Source organism: Paramisgurnus dabryanus, chromosome 1, assembly GCF_030506205.2.
Source record: "Paramisgurnus dabryanus chromosome 1, PD_genome_1.1, whole genome shotgun sequence".
Lineage (NCBI taxonomy): Eukaryota > Metazoa > Chordata > Actinopteri > Cypriniformes > Cobitidae > Paramisgurnus > Paramisgurnus dabryanus.
The window spans coordinates 57,349,352-57,367,605 of NC_133337.1; the positions used below are offsets into that span (position 1 = coordinate 57,349,352).

An 18,254-nucleotide genomic window follows, 5' to 3' on the forward strand; every position below is an offset into this window, starting at 1 on the left:
AAGCATTGCTGCGCACCAAAACAATGGACGTCGAGCTTAATCATCCCACTGCCCAAGAAGGGCAATTTACAGCTAATGAACAACTTCAGAGGAATCAGCTTGACATCCATCGCAGCAAAAACATACAATCGCATTCTCCTCAATCGCATCCAGAATCCTATCGACAAGCTGCTCAGAAACAACCAGGCAGGCTTCAGGAGCGGACGTAGCTGCACACAGCAGATTCACATCCTGCGAAGAGTCATCGAAGGAGCAAGAGCACAACTTCTACCGTTGTACATCACGTTCGTCGATTTTAAGAAGGCTTTTGACTCGATAAATAGACCTATGATGTTCGCAATTTTGAGACACTACGGCATCCCACAAAAGATCGTTGATGCTATCCAAGTCTTGTATGATGGATCTACGAGCCAGGTGTACTTGGAGGGCCAGCTTTCAGAGCCTTTCGTTGTCACAACTGGAGTATTACAAGGTGACGTTCTAGCCCCATTCCTATTCATCATAGTAATAGACTACATCTCCAGGCTATCTGCTGGAAACTTTGGATACCTTACACATAAAGGTCCTCTGCCCAGGAGTAATACGAGACCACAACGCAGTATAGCAATAGCCAAAGAATCTAGAGTAGAACACAAGCTTAACGATTTAGCATTTGCCGACGATATTTCACTCCTGGAAAATGATTTCGCTAGGGCACAACAACAGCTAACCCAACTACAACAAAAAGCTGGCACAGTTGGACTAGAATTAAATGAGGAGAAGACTGTCCAAGTGAAAATAAATGCTTCTAGTGAGAACGAACAACATCTACTAATAAATGGAAAGGATGTTGAAATCGTCAACGAATTCAAATATCTTGGATCCTACATCATATCGACGGAGAAAGATGTCAAAAATCGTATCTCTCTTTCATGGGTGGCCTTTACCAAGTTAAAGAAGCTGCTCACTGCTCCACCATCCAAGCCAACGATGGGATTCAGGACTCGGCTCTTCAATGCAACTTGTCTATCTGTATTACTTTATGGCTGTGAGACGTGGGCTCTAACGAAAGCACTAGAGGAAGAACTGGATGTGTTTGCGAGAAAGTGCTATCGAACCATGCTGGGAATTAGACAAGCAGACGCCCATATGACAAACAAGGAACTCTACAGACTGACCAAACAATGTCCAGTCAGCGTGACCATCCGCAAGCGACAACTAGAGTTCGTGGGCCACTGTCTTCGTATGGAAGAGAGTGAACTAGCCCACATCTATGCCATCTATCACTCAGAAGTCAAAGATAAGAACAAGCGAGGAGCACCACGCTTAACTTTCAGACACAAAATTCGGAGCTATATTGACCAACATAACAAATGTCAAAAAGCCCAGAATCAAATGGCTCTCCCCCCAGCGAAGAGCAGTCATTCACTCACCCAAGTCGAAAGGGAAGAGGAAACAAAAGTAATCATCAGCATCGCCAAGAATAGAAAATTGTGGAGGCATATTGTCGAGCTACATACCAGGGGTCCCGACCAATGATGATGATGATGATTTGTGGGGAAATACTCTGTAAATAGTATTAAGTAAATGTGGTCACCCCACAACAAAAGTGGTCACTGTTCTGTAACCCTATCTAAATCTAATGATGAGATAAGGAGCAACAAAGTTTGATTTCATTATCGACTTGGCATGACCTTGCTCGGTCAATATTAAAAACATTATGTAAAGAAAAAAAAATTGCTGATGTAAATTTACTATAAATTGTGTCCAATTAAATTGTTACTTGATTGACAGACGCAAGAAAGAGGACAGCACATATTCTACAAGGAAAATTCAACTCACTGCTTACAAAACAGCACCGTTACTTTAACAAACAGGGCTACTTGTTCGTCATGTCCTCCTCTGAATCCCAACAATGAGGACTAAATGAATCGCTGGGTGTGGTCCTTTCAGGTTCTCACTCCAAGCATTCCCAGTGCACTCAGACAGCTGTCAAGGTGAGACAGTTTAACACGTCAAAGCGCCAATGCCCTTGTCCAATTTCACTTTACTAGTGAATCTAGACTGAACACGCCAATCCTCATATTACCAAGCAAATTAAATCAGCGAACAGGGAGAAAAAAGAGGGAGATCCTGTCAGACACACAACAGCCTCTCCACCCGGCCTGCCAGGAGTACAGGGCACACCGGGAAGAGGTTGGTTAATTGGTTTAGGATGTGAAGTGTTTTTGACAAGCACCCAAAGACAGAAACTGCAGAGAGTTCTCAGAAGGAGCCTCGGGAAAAGTTCAGCATGAAGATACAGTTTAGTTAAAGTTATTTTAAGTGCTACCAAGAGTGTAGCGTTTTAAAGACTTACTGAAATGTGCATCACTGCTTGGTTGGTTAATTTCTACCAAAACAGGAAGTTGGGAGGGACATATTGAGTGACACTCTTCCTTTTTTTAAATAGCCAAAAATAGCTTTAGTTCAGTGTTTCCCAATCCTGGTCCTCGGGCACCCCCTCCCAGAAAGTTTTAGAGGTCTCCTTATTTACTCATCAGCTTGTTAGGGACACATGTTTACCATTTTGGAAGAAGGCTGATGAGTCGAATCAGGTGTTTTAAATAAGGAGACATCTAAAACTTTCTGGGAGGGGGTTCCCAACTCCGAGGACCAGGATTGGGAAACACTGTTTTAGTTGACATCTGTAGAAAAGATGGACAATGCTTCTCCATAGACTTTCATTGTCAAAAAATGAAGGCAAAATATCTGACCCAGTGCTTGAAAACGAAAACTAAAGCCATTCTTTGGACATTTGCGTTTTTTTTTTTTTTTTACAGAAAATCAGTTAATTTCGGCCCTGTCCCAAATGGCGCACTTCATGTGGACTTTTGGTCTCGTGGCCTTAAATTGCCCATGCTGGATTTTAGTAAACCAAGATAGTTGTTTGTTGGAGAATAAAGTTTTGCGTCAATAAAATCATTAATTCCAGTATTTTTCATGCTATAAATAAAAATGTAAATTTTTACATTTACAGTTCTTAATGTGTCATTTACCAATAATTACACATTTTTATGGTCATGACTACTTTGATGCTCATAATTGGATACGCGACTTTAGCCGGGATTTCACAGGTGGGGTCACATTTAAAAAAATGGCAGCTGTTGTCATTTGGAGCCAATTTCTGCGCAGTACTGTGAGGTGGAGCCACGGTATCAAGGCCACGGTAACAATTAGGCCCTGTCCTAAATTGCACACTCCGGACTTGTGGACCTCCTCAGAGTTCACACTTTGATGACATCATGTAGTGCAGCCCTTAGGGACCCTAAGGAAGAATTTCTGGGTTGGTTAAGTGCATGAACCCTTCTACAGTGCGGGCTTTGCCGAAGACTGCATCAAGGGTGCAAAGGGGGCGCTGAGGAGCACACTGCGGTCTCGTAGACTAAGCCACGAGACGAAAAGTCCACATTCAGCTGATCTCCGGGTCTGGCGCTAGCACTTTAAGCATAGCTTAGCACAATCCATTGAATCTGATTAGACCATTAGCTTCGCGCTCAAAAATAACCAAAGAGTTTCAATATTATTCCCATTGAAAACTTGACTCTTCTGTAGTTATACCGTGTACTAAGACCGACGGAAAATTAAAAGTTGCAATTTTCTAGGCAGATATGGTTAGAACTATACTCTCAAACTGGTGTAATAATCAAGGACTTTGCTGCTGTAACATGACTGCAGGAGGCACACTGATATTACGCATCAACCAAAAATTGTCCCCTTAGTATCTTTCAATGTTTAACTCTAGGGGAGCTGGAAAATTAGTATATTTTCAAAAATTATTTGCTTCTTAAACAAACCATAAAAATTCCATAAAATCTAATTGCCCTGTTTCATCGAAATAAAAATCTTCATGCTTAGGAAAATCTCAAATTCTGATACCTGGACTCTGAACGAGCTCAGCTGTGCTCACTATTAACACTTGGCACTCTTTGAAATGACTTCTAGCTTGTAACGCATCACAGAACATCATCTTGAAAACTTTTGCCAGCAATTTGTAACGGCAGAACATAACCGGCGCTCATCTGTATGAGAATTCGGCTGCTCAGCAAAAATAACAAATTCAGAACCGGCACAGAAGGACATTTTTTCGGATCACGGCATGCTCACGTAGATCGAGGATAAGACTAACACTCGATTGCGGTTTGTAATTTGTCTAGGATGCAAGAAAAGCGACACATTCTGGACACGGCTTGGCGTTTAATATCCATGGATTTTATCGCACATCTGCAGCCGGTGTCTTATTAAATGGCATGCAAGGTCAATCTGTAAGACACAAATTCAATTAATTTGAAATAAAGATTTACACTAGTGACAGAAATGGATCAATGGAGATATTCATCCTTCTATCATATTACTGACAAATGCAATGGTGGATTGTTTGTCCTCCATGAATCTGCCAATCATGAGGGTCTCCATCAGTCAGTTTATCCACATCCTCCTCTTATCAGTCTAGACATCAACATTGGGGTGGGAGGTGGGGTATCAACACATTTTGAGAGACAAAAAACTGCAACTCTTCCATGTCAAGACAACACAGCTGTACATCAGCTCCAGGGCTGTTTGATAGCAAAAATCCTCAGAAGGTGCACAAAAACGGGAGTGCAATGTCCCTGAAAGATGTCAGGATGGGGTTGAAGAGAGATCAAAAGAAGACGGACAGCTGTGATGTCTAAACGTACAGTCTGAAGCAATGGTTTATGGGACTGGAGTTAGAGCTGACACCATGAATACATGCCACTTGGTGAGATATACTGACCTGTTGTGATAAAAGAGCAAAGACAGGGAAAGATCTGACCTGACCCAAATAGTGTGCTTTCACTCAGGTCCTCTTCTGCCGCACTTCAAACAATCAGCCACAGACAAGGTTATTCTTTAGAAAGAGTCCTTCAATCAACCACCCACAGACACACACAAACACATCACGCGTTGGGTAACACGTTCACGAAAAGCACAGTTAAAGGTACACTCCACTTATTTTGAAAATATGCTCATTTCCCAGCTCCTCTAGAGTTAAACATTTGATTCTTACGGTTTAGAAATCCATTCAGCTGATCTCCGGGTCTGGCGCTAGCACTTTTAGCATAGCTTAGCACAATCCATTGAATCTGATTAGACCATTAGCGTCGTGCTAAAAGATAACCAAAGAGTTTCAATATTTTTCCTATTTAAAACTTGACTCTTCTGTAGTTACATCGTGTATTAAGACCGACAGAAACTTAAAAGCTGCGATTTTCTAGGCAGATATGGCTAGGAACTATACTCTCAAACTGGCGTAATCATCAGTGACTTTGCTGATGTAACATGGCTGCAGCAGATGTAGTGATATTACGCACTGCCCGAAAATAGTCCCCTTGGATAATTTCAATGTTACATCAGCAAAGTCCTTGATTATGATGCCAGAATGAGAGTATAGTCCTAACCATATCTGCCTAGAAAATCGCAACTTTATATTTTCAGTCGATCTTAGTACACGATGTAACTACAGAAAGGTCAAGTTTTAAATAGGAAAAATATTGAAATCTTTGGTTATTTTTAGGCGCGATGCTAATGGTCTAATCAGATTCAATTGATTGTGCTAAGCTATGCTAATAGTGCTAGCGCCAAACCCAGAGATCAGCTGAATGGATTCCAAAACGGTAAGAATAAAACGTTTAACTCTAGGGGAGCCGAAAAATGAGCAGATTTAAAAAAAGTCCCATTAAAGCTGCTATGAAAACAAAATTGAACTTTTTTTTGAAAAAGAGCATTTTATTAAAACAAAATGCATATTTACATTGCAGAGGTAACTATCCACCGGTTGGCACAATGCTCTGTACCTTTACAAAATAGAGGGAAATGTATACAAAAATGATTTTAGGCGTGTCAGTGAAATACAAATGCATTAGGACACCATCCTAAAAAGGTTCAAAAACTCGGAGCTGGAACTCAGACAAAATTATTTGCTGTGGTAAACTGAGAATTAGCTAAATATAGGGCTACCCCTGTCTTAAGGCTCACAGGTCTTTGCTTTTCCAGAGTATTTTGCAGACAAAAATAAATTTGAGTAGTCCGTGACAGCATGTACAATCGTGTCTGACAGTAAACACATGACGGATTTAAATAGCACAAACCTGTAGAAAAGTACAGCAATTAATAATGCTATTATTTTTACATGATGTACAAAAGGTAAAACAAAAAATCCCCCCCACATGTAACGTTAAATAAGGACATACTGACACATAACACGTTGAACATTGCATGTAAACTAAATTTGGTGACCTTAAAACACAAAGGCTGCCATCAGAAAGAAATAGTGGAGGTGTAAAAGTAAAGCATTATGGGAATAACATAAAATTAGCTGGAATCAATGCTGTGCCCTTTCCAGTGTGACGTCTGGGATATAAGGCTATGAAAAAAAGTATTTTCCTAAAAGCCATCTTGTACGGTCTCGACAACGACAGTCTCAATAAAAGCCCATCACTAAGCTCATAAACAATCTTTATTTTTTATTTACCATTACTGGAGAATCCTGGATTTACGGGAATAACAAAGATTATGCTCATTTTTCCCAAATCATTTTATCACCTCCTATAAATGGCTTTACATCTTAAAACCAAGATATTTTTAAACAGACACATTGACCCTGACATTCAAGCAGTCACTTTCACAGTATTGCTTTCCTCTGAGACGCGGGATCATCCTGATGCCCATCATACGCCCGTCTATAACCAGGGGTGCCAGGCTGGGTCCATCCGGCAAAGGTTGTCCAGGCTGTTGGCCGCAGCCACTAGCGTGTTTACTTTGCTCTCTCCGCCTTCAAACTGGGCCAGGTTGTGGAGGCGGGTCATGATGGCAGTCACGGCCTTCTGGACCAGAGACACCAGCTGCTGGCTGTCCATGTTTTCTGGTTGTCCAGCTGGGGACAGAGGCATGGACGTGTCCTCCTGAGTTTTCTTATGCCAGGCGATGATCTCGTCTCGAAGGACCGCCTTCAAGATGCCATCGACCTGAGTCAGAAAGAACAGATCAAGAGATCAAGAGCTTTAGAGACGATGCGAGTCATTTGGATAAGAGGCCTAAAAGAATTAACATCGTTACATCGAACCATTAACATCGTTACAGTGAACCATAGCGCAAGCTGGACGATTATGGGCACGATGTGCAAGTACAAAAATGGCCAAATAAATGTCGCAGTGCTGATTCTGGGACTTTTTGGGTGTCTTGGATCACAGTCCTGCAGTGTAACTGCTGCTATGATGAGGCAATAGAAAATGTAAAGAAAATAACCAATAAACATCAAGCAAAAGAGAGGTGCAGGAATGACAAATTTTTGTAGGACAGCCCAGAAGTTAGCTTTACATGGGAGTTTAACCAAAACCCCATTAAATAAAAAAGCATTGACTTAAGGAAAAGTAACAAAACTCATTTCTGGGTTTTGCCTACAAAACCCTGCAATAGGCTTTATGCCCAGCTGCACAACTTCCTGAACTTCAGCCAACTCCTTGTTTCCTGTCTGCCATTATTGGACAAACTGATTAATCCAGGTGTGTCTTCTTGTTGTTGTTGTGACTACTAAGGTCAGGCGCACCTGGATTAATCAGTTTGTTTGTGATTACTGAGGTCAGGCACACCTGGATTAATCAGTTTGTCCAATAATGGCAGACAGGAAACAAGGAGCTGGAATTTCAGGAAGTAGTGCAGCTGGGCATAAAGCCTATTCTCTTTTGAGAAGTATGATATGCATTATAATACATACATACATACATTTGTGCTTCTTTACATTATTGTATCACCAGATTAATGTTGATTTCGCTTAAAAGTATGTTTGCAAAAATCACTTTAAAGCACAAATCACAAATTTTGGTCTCTGCATTGCCTTTTACCCAAGATCACACTAAGGCCACATCATAAAATCTGTCAAGCAACAACTGGGAAAGATATGAGGGGGAAAAATGTACCGTGTTCACTTTCATTATTGAGGCAGCATACCTTGAAGTTAGGCTGAGCAAAGCAACGTGCCACTGCGATCATGGAAGCAGTGAGGGGGCCGGAGACTCCGATGGTGGTCAAAAACTCTGAGATGTTTGGAGTGAGCCTGAACGGGACGGGCCGGTTGGCATCCAGATCACCGGTGGCATCATTAATATCAAAGCGGAAGTAAGAGACGTTGAGCTTTCCTGTGTCCTGTAGAGAGAACGCATCAGAATGGTGTTACGACAAACCAAATGTGACCTTGTCAGAAGCTAAAATCTGCAGACTTCCAGCTAATGCATAACAAACTTTGAGAAAATGGATATCATGTGGCGCCAAGTGGCTAGTTTCCATAGAGGTGAAGTAAAGCAGATCAGATTTAGGCAGGGCTTGTTTGCTCACAAGGGACTCGATGGACTAACATCAGACAACAGCTAATCTATAGCACGCTGGAAAACTGGATAGTGTTGTAGGCATCCAACCACAGAAATGTGGGGATGTATTGATCCAACACCCACTATAGGCTAATGTCAGCATTTTGAAATATGAACAAAACTAATTCCTGTCTATTCGCCTTCTGATGCCCTTGACGAACAGTCTGCAGCTGTCCATACGATTCAATGTCAGTGGTATTTTAAAGGTGACAGGTTCCTTTCAAATATAAGGCTATAAAACAATGACAATGACAACATATATCTGCTGTTTCTCTGGCCGCTGTGGTAATCTCAAACTGCCTAATGAGATCTGTGAAGTGGAACTGGCAACAAGGCTGACTATACTAACTTAGCTGCCCATTTCTCTGCCTGTTAAAAAGCGGCAGATTAGGATCAGAGGATGGGATTCCTGTTGACACTCATTTCTAATAAATACTTTAAAATGCACTCAACGGACATGCGTTGACCTTATACCCCAAACAATAGCATCAGTTGAAATGCAAAACAACGAGAAACGAATGTAGTACTGTAACTTTAGAATTGTCGTATCCATAAATGTTTGATGAAACTCCAAGGATGAGGTACGGGATGGGTTTCTTGAGTTCGAGTCATTTATCAGTTACCTGTGCGATCTGCAGCATCTCCGGGTTGAGGCGGTTCAGGTGCAGCATGAACTCAGCCAGGCCAATTAGAGCGAGCTGGATAGTGAACATTTTCCGGAAGGTCCAGTAGTCTGTGGCGTTGGGGAACGTGTGCAGAGCCCATTCTTTCAACATGCTGCGAGGAACCATGTTTCCCTGGACCTCCTTCAGAATGTCACGCAGAACCTAAAAACAGGGACGAAATAATAAAAAACGTTTAGGGTGATCACAAATGGAGTGAAAATCAAGAAAACATTTTTAGTTTACATTTTACCCTATTTTACGCCTATTGCCTATTAATTAACTTAAAGAGGGTCTGAAGCTATTTCATGCATTCTGACTTATTAACACGGTTAAAGCGTTTAAATACTAATGCTTTACATAGTCAAAGTGTCAAAAATCAGTTGGGCGTGATTATACATTTCATTTTATCCACGTAAACTTTATCTTGGTTTCTTTTGGTTTAGGGACGAAATATGACCCAGACGTTCGGTACAAATTTTGTGAGTCACCCAGCAAGGTATTCACTTCCTTCAGGATACATTTGTCTGTTCATGGCATACCTGATGGCTGGCTTGAGTTCCTCTAGCCTGAACAGTGGCTAGCCTGTCATAATAGCGTGAGATGGGGTTGTCGTGCTCGATGCCTTTCTTAGCACACCGCTGCTTGTAGATCTCCACCAGAGACAAAGACGATGGATTGTCCTCAACTAACCGCATCTGAGGAGACACCGCCACCACCCTCGGGACTAGAAAGAGAACAGGTGGAGGTTTAGAGAAGATCTACCACACTGACACATACAGTTTAAAGTAGCCTGTTAGCTATAAATCTTCAGTGGATATTCAGATCATATCCTTTGAATGATATTTTATATAATATTTGACTTGAAACATTTCATTTACTGTGTTTTCAGTAGGGCTGGGTATCGATTCAGATGTTCCGGATCGATTCGATTCTGATTCTCAGACGGATTTTTATACTCGATTCAACTCAATGAATATAGATTTAATACAAATACTTTATTTATAAAAAAAACTGTGAACATAAGTTTACGAGTGGGTAATTAATAAAAAGAAATTAAGAGCCACCAACCTGTATATTACACTTTTTATTTTAGGTACACTTGGGTACATTAAAACAGAACCTATCTCTAATTCTCAAATGCATACAATTATGTTAAATACAATACAATTTTGATGCAAGATGAAAAATTTATGCTGAAAAAAGTCAAAACATTAACCGAAATTTTAATCGACCACGTTTAAAAAAAAAAACGATTAATCAAAAAGTCGATTTTTCCCAGCCCTAGTTTTCAGTCATGTAGTTTTTAAACAAGAGGTTTCGAAAGGTCAAAAAACACCTGTAAGCAAAACGTTTTTGTCTGAAGTATAGTATGTTTTTTTTTACATGTATGCGAACTAGGGCTGCACGATAAATTACATGCGATAAAAGTTTTTGTTATCCTATGTGTGTGTGTATGTGTGTGTACTGTGTACTTTAATTACGTATATATAAATACACACACATGCACAATGCAAAATCTATTTATAATTAAGTATTTATAATTATATATATATGTGTATGTGTGTATTTATTTATACATAATTATTATACACAGTACACACACATTCATATGATGTAAACAAAATCTTTTATTCTGCAAACGATTAGTCGCGATGAATCATTTTGCAGCCTTACAGAAATCTGGCGGTTTGCGTACAGTACACAGATCCTTGTGTATGCGTAAAACGGGACTATACTTCTAGCTTTAGAATAACAAAAAAAAAACATGACACAACCACAGGGAAACATGAACAAACAGTAGAGCCGGACACACCTGCATTTAATTTATAATTAAAATTATAATTCTATAAACAAACCTATACCCATGATGATGTGTAACCTGAATATTTACAGATTATTTATTGCTTAGCTGTGTAAAATTAACTTATTTTCTCAAGAGACACAAAAACGATGTAGAACAGACTGCAACTGAACTTCAACAAGCATGTGCCATCCTTGACCTTTGACTTGACAGTTTCTTCTCTAATGTGTCTTTCAAGAGAAATACAATTTAGATCTTCCACCCTCTATCTCCACAGGGAACTCTGAGCAGAACGGCAACCTCATTTTTATTCATTCTTCTCCTGTCCCCTCTTTCCTCCTCTGTTAACACTATACAGCTTTTTTTGCCACTTTTCACCTCAATCTCGCCTACTTCTTTCCTCTGTTCTTCATCTCCTTCAATCTCTCTGAGAATAACTGGGCTATTCGGTCTAGTACTAAGAGCAAATGGTTGATTTTCAAACAGAGTTTCTCAAACATTGCTAATAAATGAGCGTTGATCTAAAATATGCGCATTGCCTATTTATCAATTCAGCAGCTCAGATGCAAAAGCCTATAAATGTCACCTGCTTCAAAAAAAAGATAATGATATTACCTAATGCTCTCAGCACATGGTACATATGTGACCCAGGACCACAAAACCAGTCCCAAGTAGCATAGGGATATTTGTATCAATAGCCAACAATACATAAATGGGTCAAAATTATAGATTTTTCTTTACTGCCAAAAATCCTTAGGAAAATCATGTTCCATGAAGATATTTTGTACATTTAAAAACTTGATTTTTGTAAATGGATACAATATATTGGATTATCCTCAATATTTAGATTTTTTTGCACCCTAAGATTCCAGATTTTCAAACAAGTTTATCGCAACCAAATATTGCACTAACAATGGAAAGCTGATTTATTAAACTTTCAGATGATGTATAAATCTCTTATGACTGGTTTTGTGGAATAGGGTCACATATTTTTATTAAATACATTCCCTTAAAATACGAATAATCCTAGCCTTGGCAGAATCCGCTAAAACAATCAGCACATTAAAAGGTCACCTAGTTATCTTTAAGCAAAACAGTTTCTTCTTTCTTTAAAGCATTACCCTTAACATTAAACATGGAAAAAATAGTAATCATCACTAAAAGACTAGCAGTCTAAAGCTACACCAACGTGATTTGAATATTTTATAGGAGGTTTAAAGGTATTGCGGAGGATTTTCATTTTCCGGGTGGTCATCAAGATGATTGTTCCTCCTAGTTGTCAATCAGGAGTGTTGCGCAATTGCACTTTTTTAAAAAGTGGAGAAGGCGGTTTCTTTTCTAAAATCCGAGAAAATCCTCCACTACACCTTTAAGTTTACAGCATATTATTTCCCTGATTGTTCAAGTGGACGGTCTTGAAATAGTAATATAAAAAGAGCCATATGAGGGTCATCTGTAGCGGTCACATTACCCGTGAAGAAGAGGTGTCTCTTGGTGGTCTCCTTCCTCTTCTCCAGACAAGGGTTGAGCAGACGCAGAAGCTGCAGCACACGTTCCTCTCTGCGGGACTCGGTGAGACACGCGTCATTCATCACCAGGTACGGATAGATCTTTCCGTTGTGCCCTCGGATGTACAGACGACGAGCAGCTGTGTTGTGCTTTTGAACAATCTCCACCCTGGGCATGAACCTTAGGAGGGTTGTGAGAATGATGTGTAAGTGATGAAGTAATCACTGAGAATTAAGGTCTTGGCAGGAATCTAGCTAAGAACTCCAAAGGGAGGAAATAGTTCAATAAAAAATCATTTTGCTTTAGCTACCTACAAGTCAAAGTGCAAGCGTATCGATTGTTACCTGGCAATCTTGATGTAATAGTGTGTGGGCTTGGGCATGAGGAACTCTCCCGGGATCTCTACTTCGGCAGTTTGGGCTGAGAAGTTGCTAAGGAAACGGCACTTCTCTTCAATCAGGAAGAATTTGGGTAGCTGCTTGGTCTTGGCTTCCAGGATCTTGATCCACTTCTTCAGCTTTGAGATGAGGTTGTGCAACTTCATGGAGCCGGGAACGCTGAAGTCAAAATCTGTGTGCGGTAATAATTACAAAACAAAGATTTAGATATGAGCGCAATTCTTCAATTTTTAAAGCACGCCAAAACTAAAATGCATTTAGTTATTAAAGTTAAATAATAAACATCGCTATGGATCAAGTAATTAATCTAAATTAAATTTCAGGAATTGATTGGTTTAATATTTTTCTTATTTTGTTGTTTGTTTGATATTGACAACAGTGGTAGGCCTATTAGTCGGAATTTACACAGCACTTCCTAATGCACAAATCTAATATGTTAACAAATAAGTATTGTCCCACCTGTTCACATAAGACATAACCGAGCACATTCACATTAATAAACAAGTGTCAAAAAAGATGATAAATGTGTACAAGGCTGACGTGGCGTGAAGAGAGAGAGAGAAAGAGAGAGAGAAAGTGAGATGATGTTATCTCTGGATCAGGAAAGAGAAGGGCTGCACTTCCTCTTAGGTTTCCCTTGCAACGTGAAGGCGCTTGATAACATCAAGGTTCACGAGGAGGGAAAAAAAAAGGATTAACAGCTCAATGCAACTTCTAAATGACATTGCGCATTAAACTGGAGAGCATGCACAAAAGGTGCGGTGTGAATGCAAGCCACGTTTCCAATTTTTGAGACAACCTCCGGGCCATAACGTCTTTATTAAATAGGCTAAAAGCTGCTCCACTTTTATACAGCTGTTGTGAAACATTAATAAAACCATGTAAATGTAGACTGGAAAAGAAGTTGACATTTAATTTAAGAGAGTAAAACATTTCAAGAGACTTTAACTCAAAAGCAACTGGCATTCAGCTGCCACTCATGTCAATGTTAAGCCAGTGAGATGTGGCCACCACAGATAATGACAAGCCACTTAAAGAAAGCACGCTGATCGCATGACACCATTAATAATGTCAATGTCCCATGAGACATTTTGATTCGCAGCGAGCCGCCATAAGCAACCCATTTCTGCCCATTTTCACGCCTCTGAATCAAACAATGTCTTATGGAATCAGACACACTCCGTAAACTTGGCTTCTTCTTCTCTTTCTGAACAGACTCGAAGACTGTTTAGGTGCTTAATGACCAGTGAGCATATGAAAAAGATTCGACTTGTATTTCACAGCTATGCACAGCGGTCGACTTGCTGTAATCAATTTAGAAAAGAATGAACAGTCCGTCCCCCGGAGCGGCTGGGCCCTGAAGCGAGGAGTTTGTCAGATAGCGCCTCCTGGGCAGCACAGGTTCTCGTCTGATAAATGTAGCGCCTCATCGAAGTTTTTGTGTGAGTGTGGGGGATGAGTGTGATTTCAGCGCTCTATTTCCACCCATCTCACTGACCTGGGATCAGCTTAGCTCATGGGGGATTTAAGCTCCCCACTGCCGCGAAAAACAAAGTCGCAGCTCTCTGACCTGTGAATAAGATACAGCGAAGGCGGATGTTTCCTGCACCTAATAACGCTGGGACGCGGAGGTGGCCGAGCACTAAAAATACAGGCCCTCGACGGCTGTGTGCCGGTGCCGCTCGCTGTGCACCTGTCTCCTGTGAATTCTCTGCTTTAAATTCCATCACTGCAACGCCCGAGTGAACACACTGCACAGCACGACGGGAGCGCCGAACGGTCCCAGCCCTGCACACACATGCACCTGCTTTACAGCAATGCAGACAACGTTTAAGAACAACACAACCATGCTACAGTAACACGCATTTCATTTCAGAAACATTAAATGCATCCAATGCACTGAATAAAATAACTTTCCATATTTTAAGATGCAAAATGTCAGCAAACTAGTGTTTCATGTACGCATCATTTGTTGCAACAGCAAAGCGTTAACAGCTTAAAGATGATGGGATCGATCCAAAAGCGCACACATACTGAAAAAATAGACAGGATCTGTCAAATGCATAAATGTGACCCTACGTGTAAAAACCAGGGATGGGCATTTTCCAATATTGTTATATTCACATTTTTGAGCTCGTTAAAATTTTATTTGATTATTCGGTTTTTTTAAATGACGTTTATTAAGAAAATGTTTATGTATTTTTCATTTTGTCACAATTTCACAAAAGGCTTATAATTAGAAAATATCCACAACATACTAAACTTATATTCTGTACATATCTGTATTTAAGTTTCAAAATAATTTTGTAATATTATACACGTGGAGCAAACGAGAGAAAACAGGGACACATAGACTGTACAGTCGGCATATGGTATATCTTTCTTTGTTAATAAAAACAATCGTATTAAAAAAACATTGTATTCCTTAAAAAAATTACAGTAACAGGAAGCTTAAATTTCTCATGAAACGTTCTAAATTAGACACAAGCAAAGGAAAAATCAGACAACCTGGCGATGTTAAAACCCTGCAATTTAAATTACCAAACAATTAAAAATACATACACAATTAATTTTTCATGTATATTTTACATTAAAGTCTGTAAAAGACAGTACAGATGAATTTAAAAAGCATTAAATGTGCATACTAAAGTATTAAGCCTAAACCCTGGCAGTGACATATTTAAAAAAAAACATTTGAATAGCATTTTTTCTTTTCAAGTTATTACTGCAGATCGAATATTTGACCCTACACTCTTTGAACGGATGTGTTAAAAATAAACGGATTTGTTAAAAATCAACACAAAATGACACATAAAGGGCTCTATCATAAACCTGGCACAAAGCAGCGCAATGCAAATGTCTTTTGCTAGTTTCAACCCGGCGCAATTATCATTTTAACGTTTAGCACCACGTTGTTTAAATCGTAAATGCGTTTGCGCCCAAGGGGCCTGAAAACGAGGTGTGTCCAGGCGCATTGTTGGCGCGTTGCTATTTTGAGGCAACTAAGATAGACTATGCCATTGACCAACAAAAACCTGCGTAATATGCGCCTATAAAAGGGATGACAATGCGCATTTGCTTATTACATGGATGCGCAGCAGCACATAAATGTTTGAAAAATCAAAGGATTAAAAATGTAAAATATTTTTATTGAGTCTCTTGGACATAAATGAGGACCGATTATGAGACATTAGAGGGCGTAAAGAGCAACTTCACCTGTAGCCTGACAAGTAATTAAATGTTTGATTTAAACATTTATATATTTATATTTATATATATATATATATATATATATATATATATATATATATATATATATATATATATATATATATATATATATATATATATATATATATATATATATGTTTGATTTATATATGAGTACTTTGTACCTGTGGATATGGTGATATGAGAACCGCTTTTAAGTAATGCTTTCAAAGCTCACGGCGCAGTGCTGAATGCACTCCACACGTTTGTAAATTCTTTATCTCCTGTTTGTTACAAATAAACCTTTATATAAACCTTTTCTTGCATATTTCTAAATTAGTTTTTGAGACATAACAGATCATGTAGGCTATCCATTCATTTACAGCAATTAAAAGCCTGCTAATTTTACTTCCATGACTGAAAGTAAATGACTTTTAAAGGTTTTAATGCCAAAAAATAATTTCAATACAAATGAAAACGCAATTTTTTATATCAATCTTCAACTGGTGGTCTTCTTCCTCCTCTTAGTTTTTAAGTTTACAAATTCCACCATTTAAATATATGAATAAAAACCGCACAGAAAATATCTTTAAGTGTGAAGTCCCAAAATGTCCATAAATATCAATGAATATCCATATTTTAAAATAATTATAGCAGATGGAGACCTTACAATTTCATTGTGTAGGAAAAAAGAACAATTGAACTGATACATAACTCCTACTATACGCAAAAGTAAAAAAACGCCAGGCAGGTTCAGAACGAGACGAGGCTGAGCAAATGACCAAAAAATATTTTGAAATTGGCACTATCCTCTAAAAAAAAACCACATGCACATGCCGGTATGCTTATCATTGGATTAAAGGATTCTTGACAAATGGCACAGTGTGTTTGTGCAAGTAAACCATTGTTGAGACTAGAATTGAGAATAAAAACCGCAGAAAAAGGGAAGAATACACAGAACAAAGGGGGGGGACTATTAGCTCTGCTGGTTCCCCTCCAAAATTCATTCCTATTGGCACGTGATGCCAGGCAGGCATGCAGAGAGGGCTCTGGGCGCTGGTCACGCCTCACTGCCCAGAGACAGCTGGCACCACAACATCTGTTTTACACTTTACAACCTTACCAATCCTCTAAGGCCACAAACACACATATTCACACACACAAAGCCTCTGGACAGAGCTACGAATGTGTACAGACAGAGCACTAGCTTTAGGATTCAAGGTTTACTGGATAGGAGGAAGTGTAGGTGGATGGGGAAGGGAAGTATAAACACATTCTGCTCTCCGGAGCACAGGACAGCTGAGGAGGAGTTTATTTTAACACATGAGTTGGATCACACATGCTCTGTTTTCTGAGAGCCAGGGGTACTGGAAGGTTACTGTTGGGCAATGTGTACAAAACTGGCCTGAGGTAAGAGCTGTGCCAACTTTCCCCCTACTTCTAACAACTATCTTTGGGGTGGGGGTGAGGGTTCTGACATTTGGAATTTAAAGGTAAAGTTGCCGAAAAATACAGGCTTCTTTTTCAGACTTCAAGTTTAAATGTTGTATTCATAGGGTTGATGTGAAGTGTGTTATTTCTGCAGCACTAGGAGCACAAAACTGCTGGACATAGCAACACGGTCTCGTACAATCACAAAAAATTGAAAAACAACTACTGTAAATAAAATGCACACAAATACATTATTCCTCAAATAGGTATAGTATTTGTTTTTCTTTAGAAGCTGATTTTGGTGAGCATGCCGTATAATTTCGTTAGAGTTAACAGCACCTTTATTCACGTGCAGCAATGCCTATAGTCATTTTTCCATTAAATCTAATCACATGGTTCACAGAAGCAATTATTCTTAGAGCCGGTGTGGTAGAGAGGCCCGTGGTTAACTCGGAGCAGGAGTGCTTATAACAAAACATAGACAAGAGCAAGAGGGTGTGTAATGTGTGCAAAGGAGACGTGATGCTTTAAGTGACGCTTCTCTCGATTTTTATGAGAAAGGGTAGAGAGAACAATAGGGTTAACATAATTAAGTTATTCAAAGGAAAAGTTTAACCAAATATGAATAATCTCTCATAATTTATTCATCTGTATACACCATCCAGGATGCATATGACTTGCATATGTATATGAATTACATTTGTGTTATATCAGACTCATATCGGTCACATTGCTTTCTCAAAATCTTTTTTTTGTGAGAAAAAAAGTAATATTTTATTTAACCCTACATGTTGTGTATAAATGGAAACGTATATAGACGGTTTCATCGGACGCACGT

At 39.4% G+C, this 18,254-nt stretch overlaps 1 protein-coding gene across 5 annotated transcripts in view; it reads right to left on the reverse strand.

Moving 5' to 3' along the window:
* Positions 1-5,755: 5,755 nt before the first annotated feature.
* The window catches only part of trrap (transformation/transcription domain-associated protein), a 125,791-nt gene continuing 113,292 nt past the window's right edge, over positions 5,756-18,254 (reverse strand). For all 5 annotated transcript variants that reach the window (XM_065242539.2, XM_065242538.2, XM_065242537.2 and 2 more), the window contains exons 66-71: positions 12,722-12,947; positions 12,340-12,557; positions 9,607-9,791; positions 9,026-9,229; positions 7,987-8,181; positions 5,756-7,004 (exon numbers count right to left, since the gene is read on the reverse strand). In XM_065242539.2, coding sequence (XP_065098611.1) covers positions 6,720-7,004; positions 7,987-8,181; positions 9,026-9,229; positions 9,607-9,791; positions 12,340-12,557; positions 12,722-12,947 — 1,313 coding nt within the window. In that variant the 3' untranslated portion in view covers positions 5,756-6,719. The remainder of the gene's footprint in view (positions 7,005-7,986; positions 8,182-9,025; positions 9,230-9,606; positions 9,792-12,339; positions 12,558-12,721; positions 12,948-18,254) is intronic.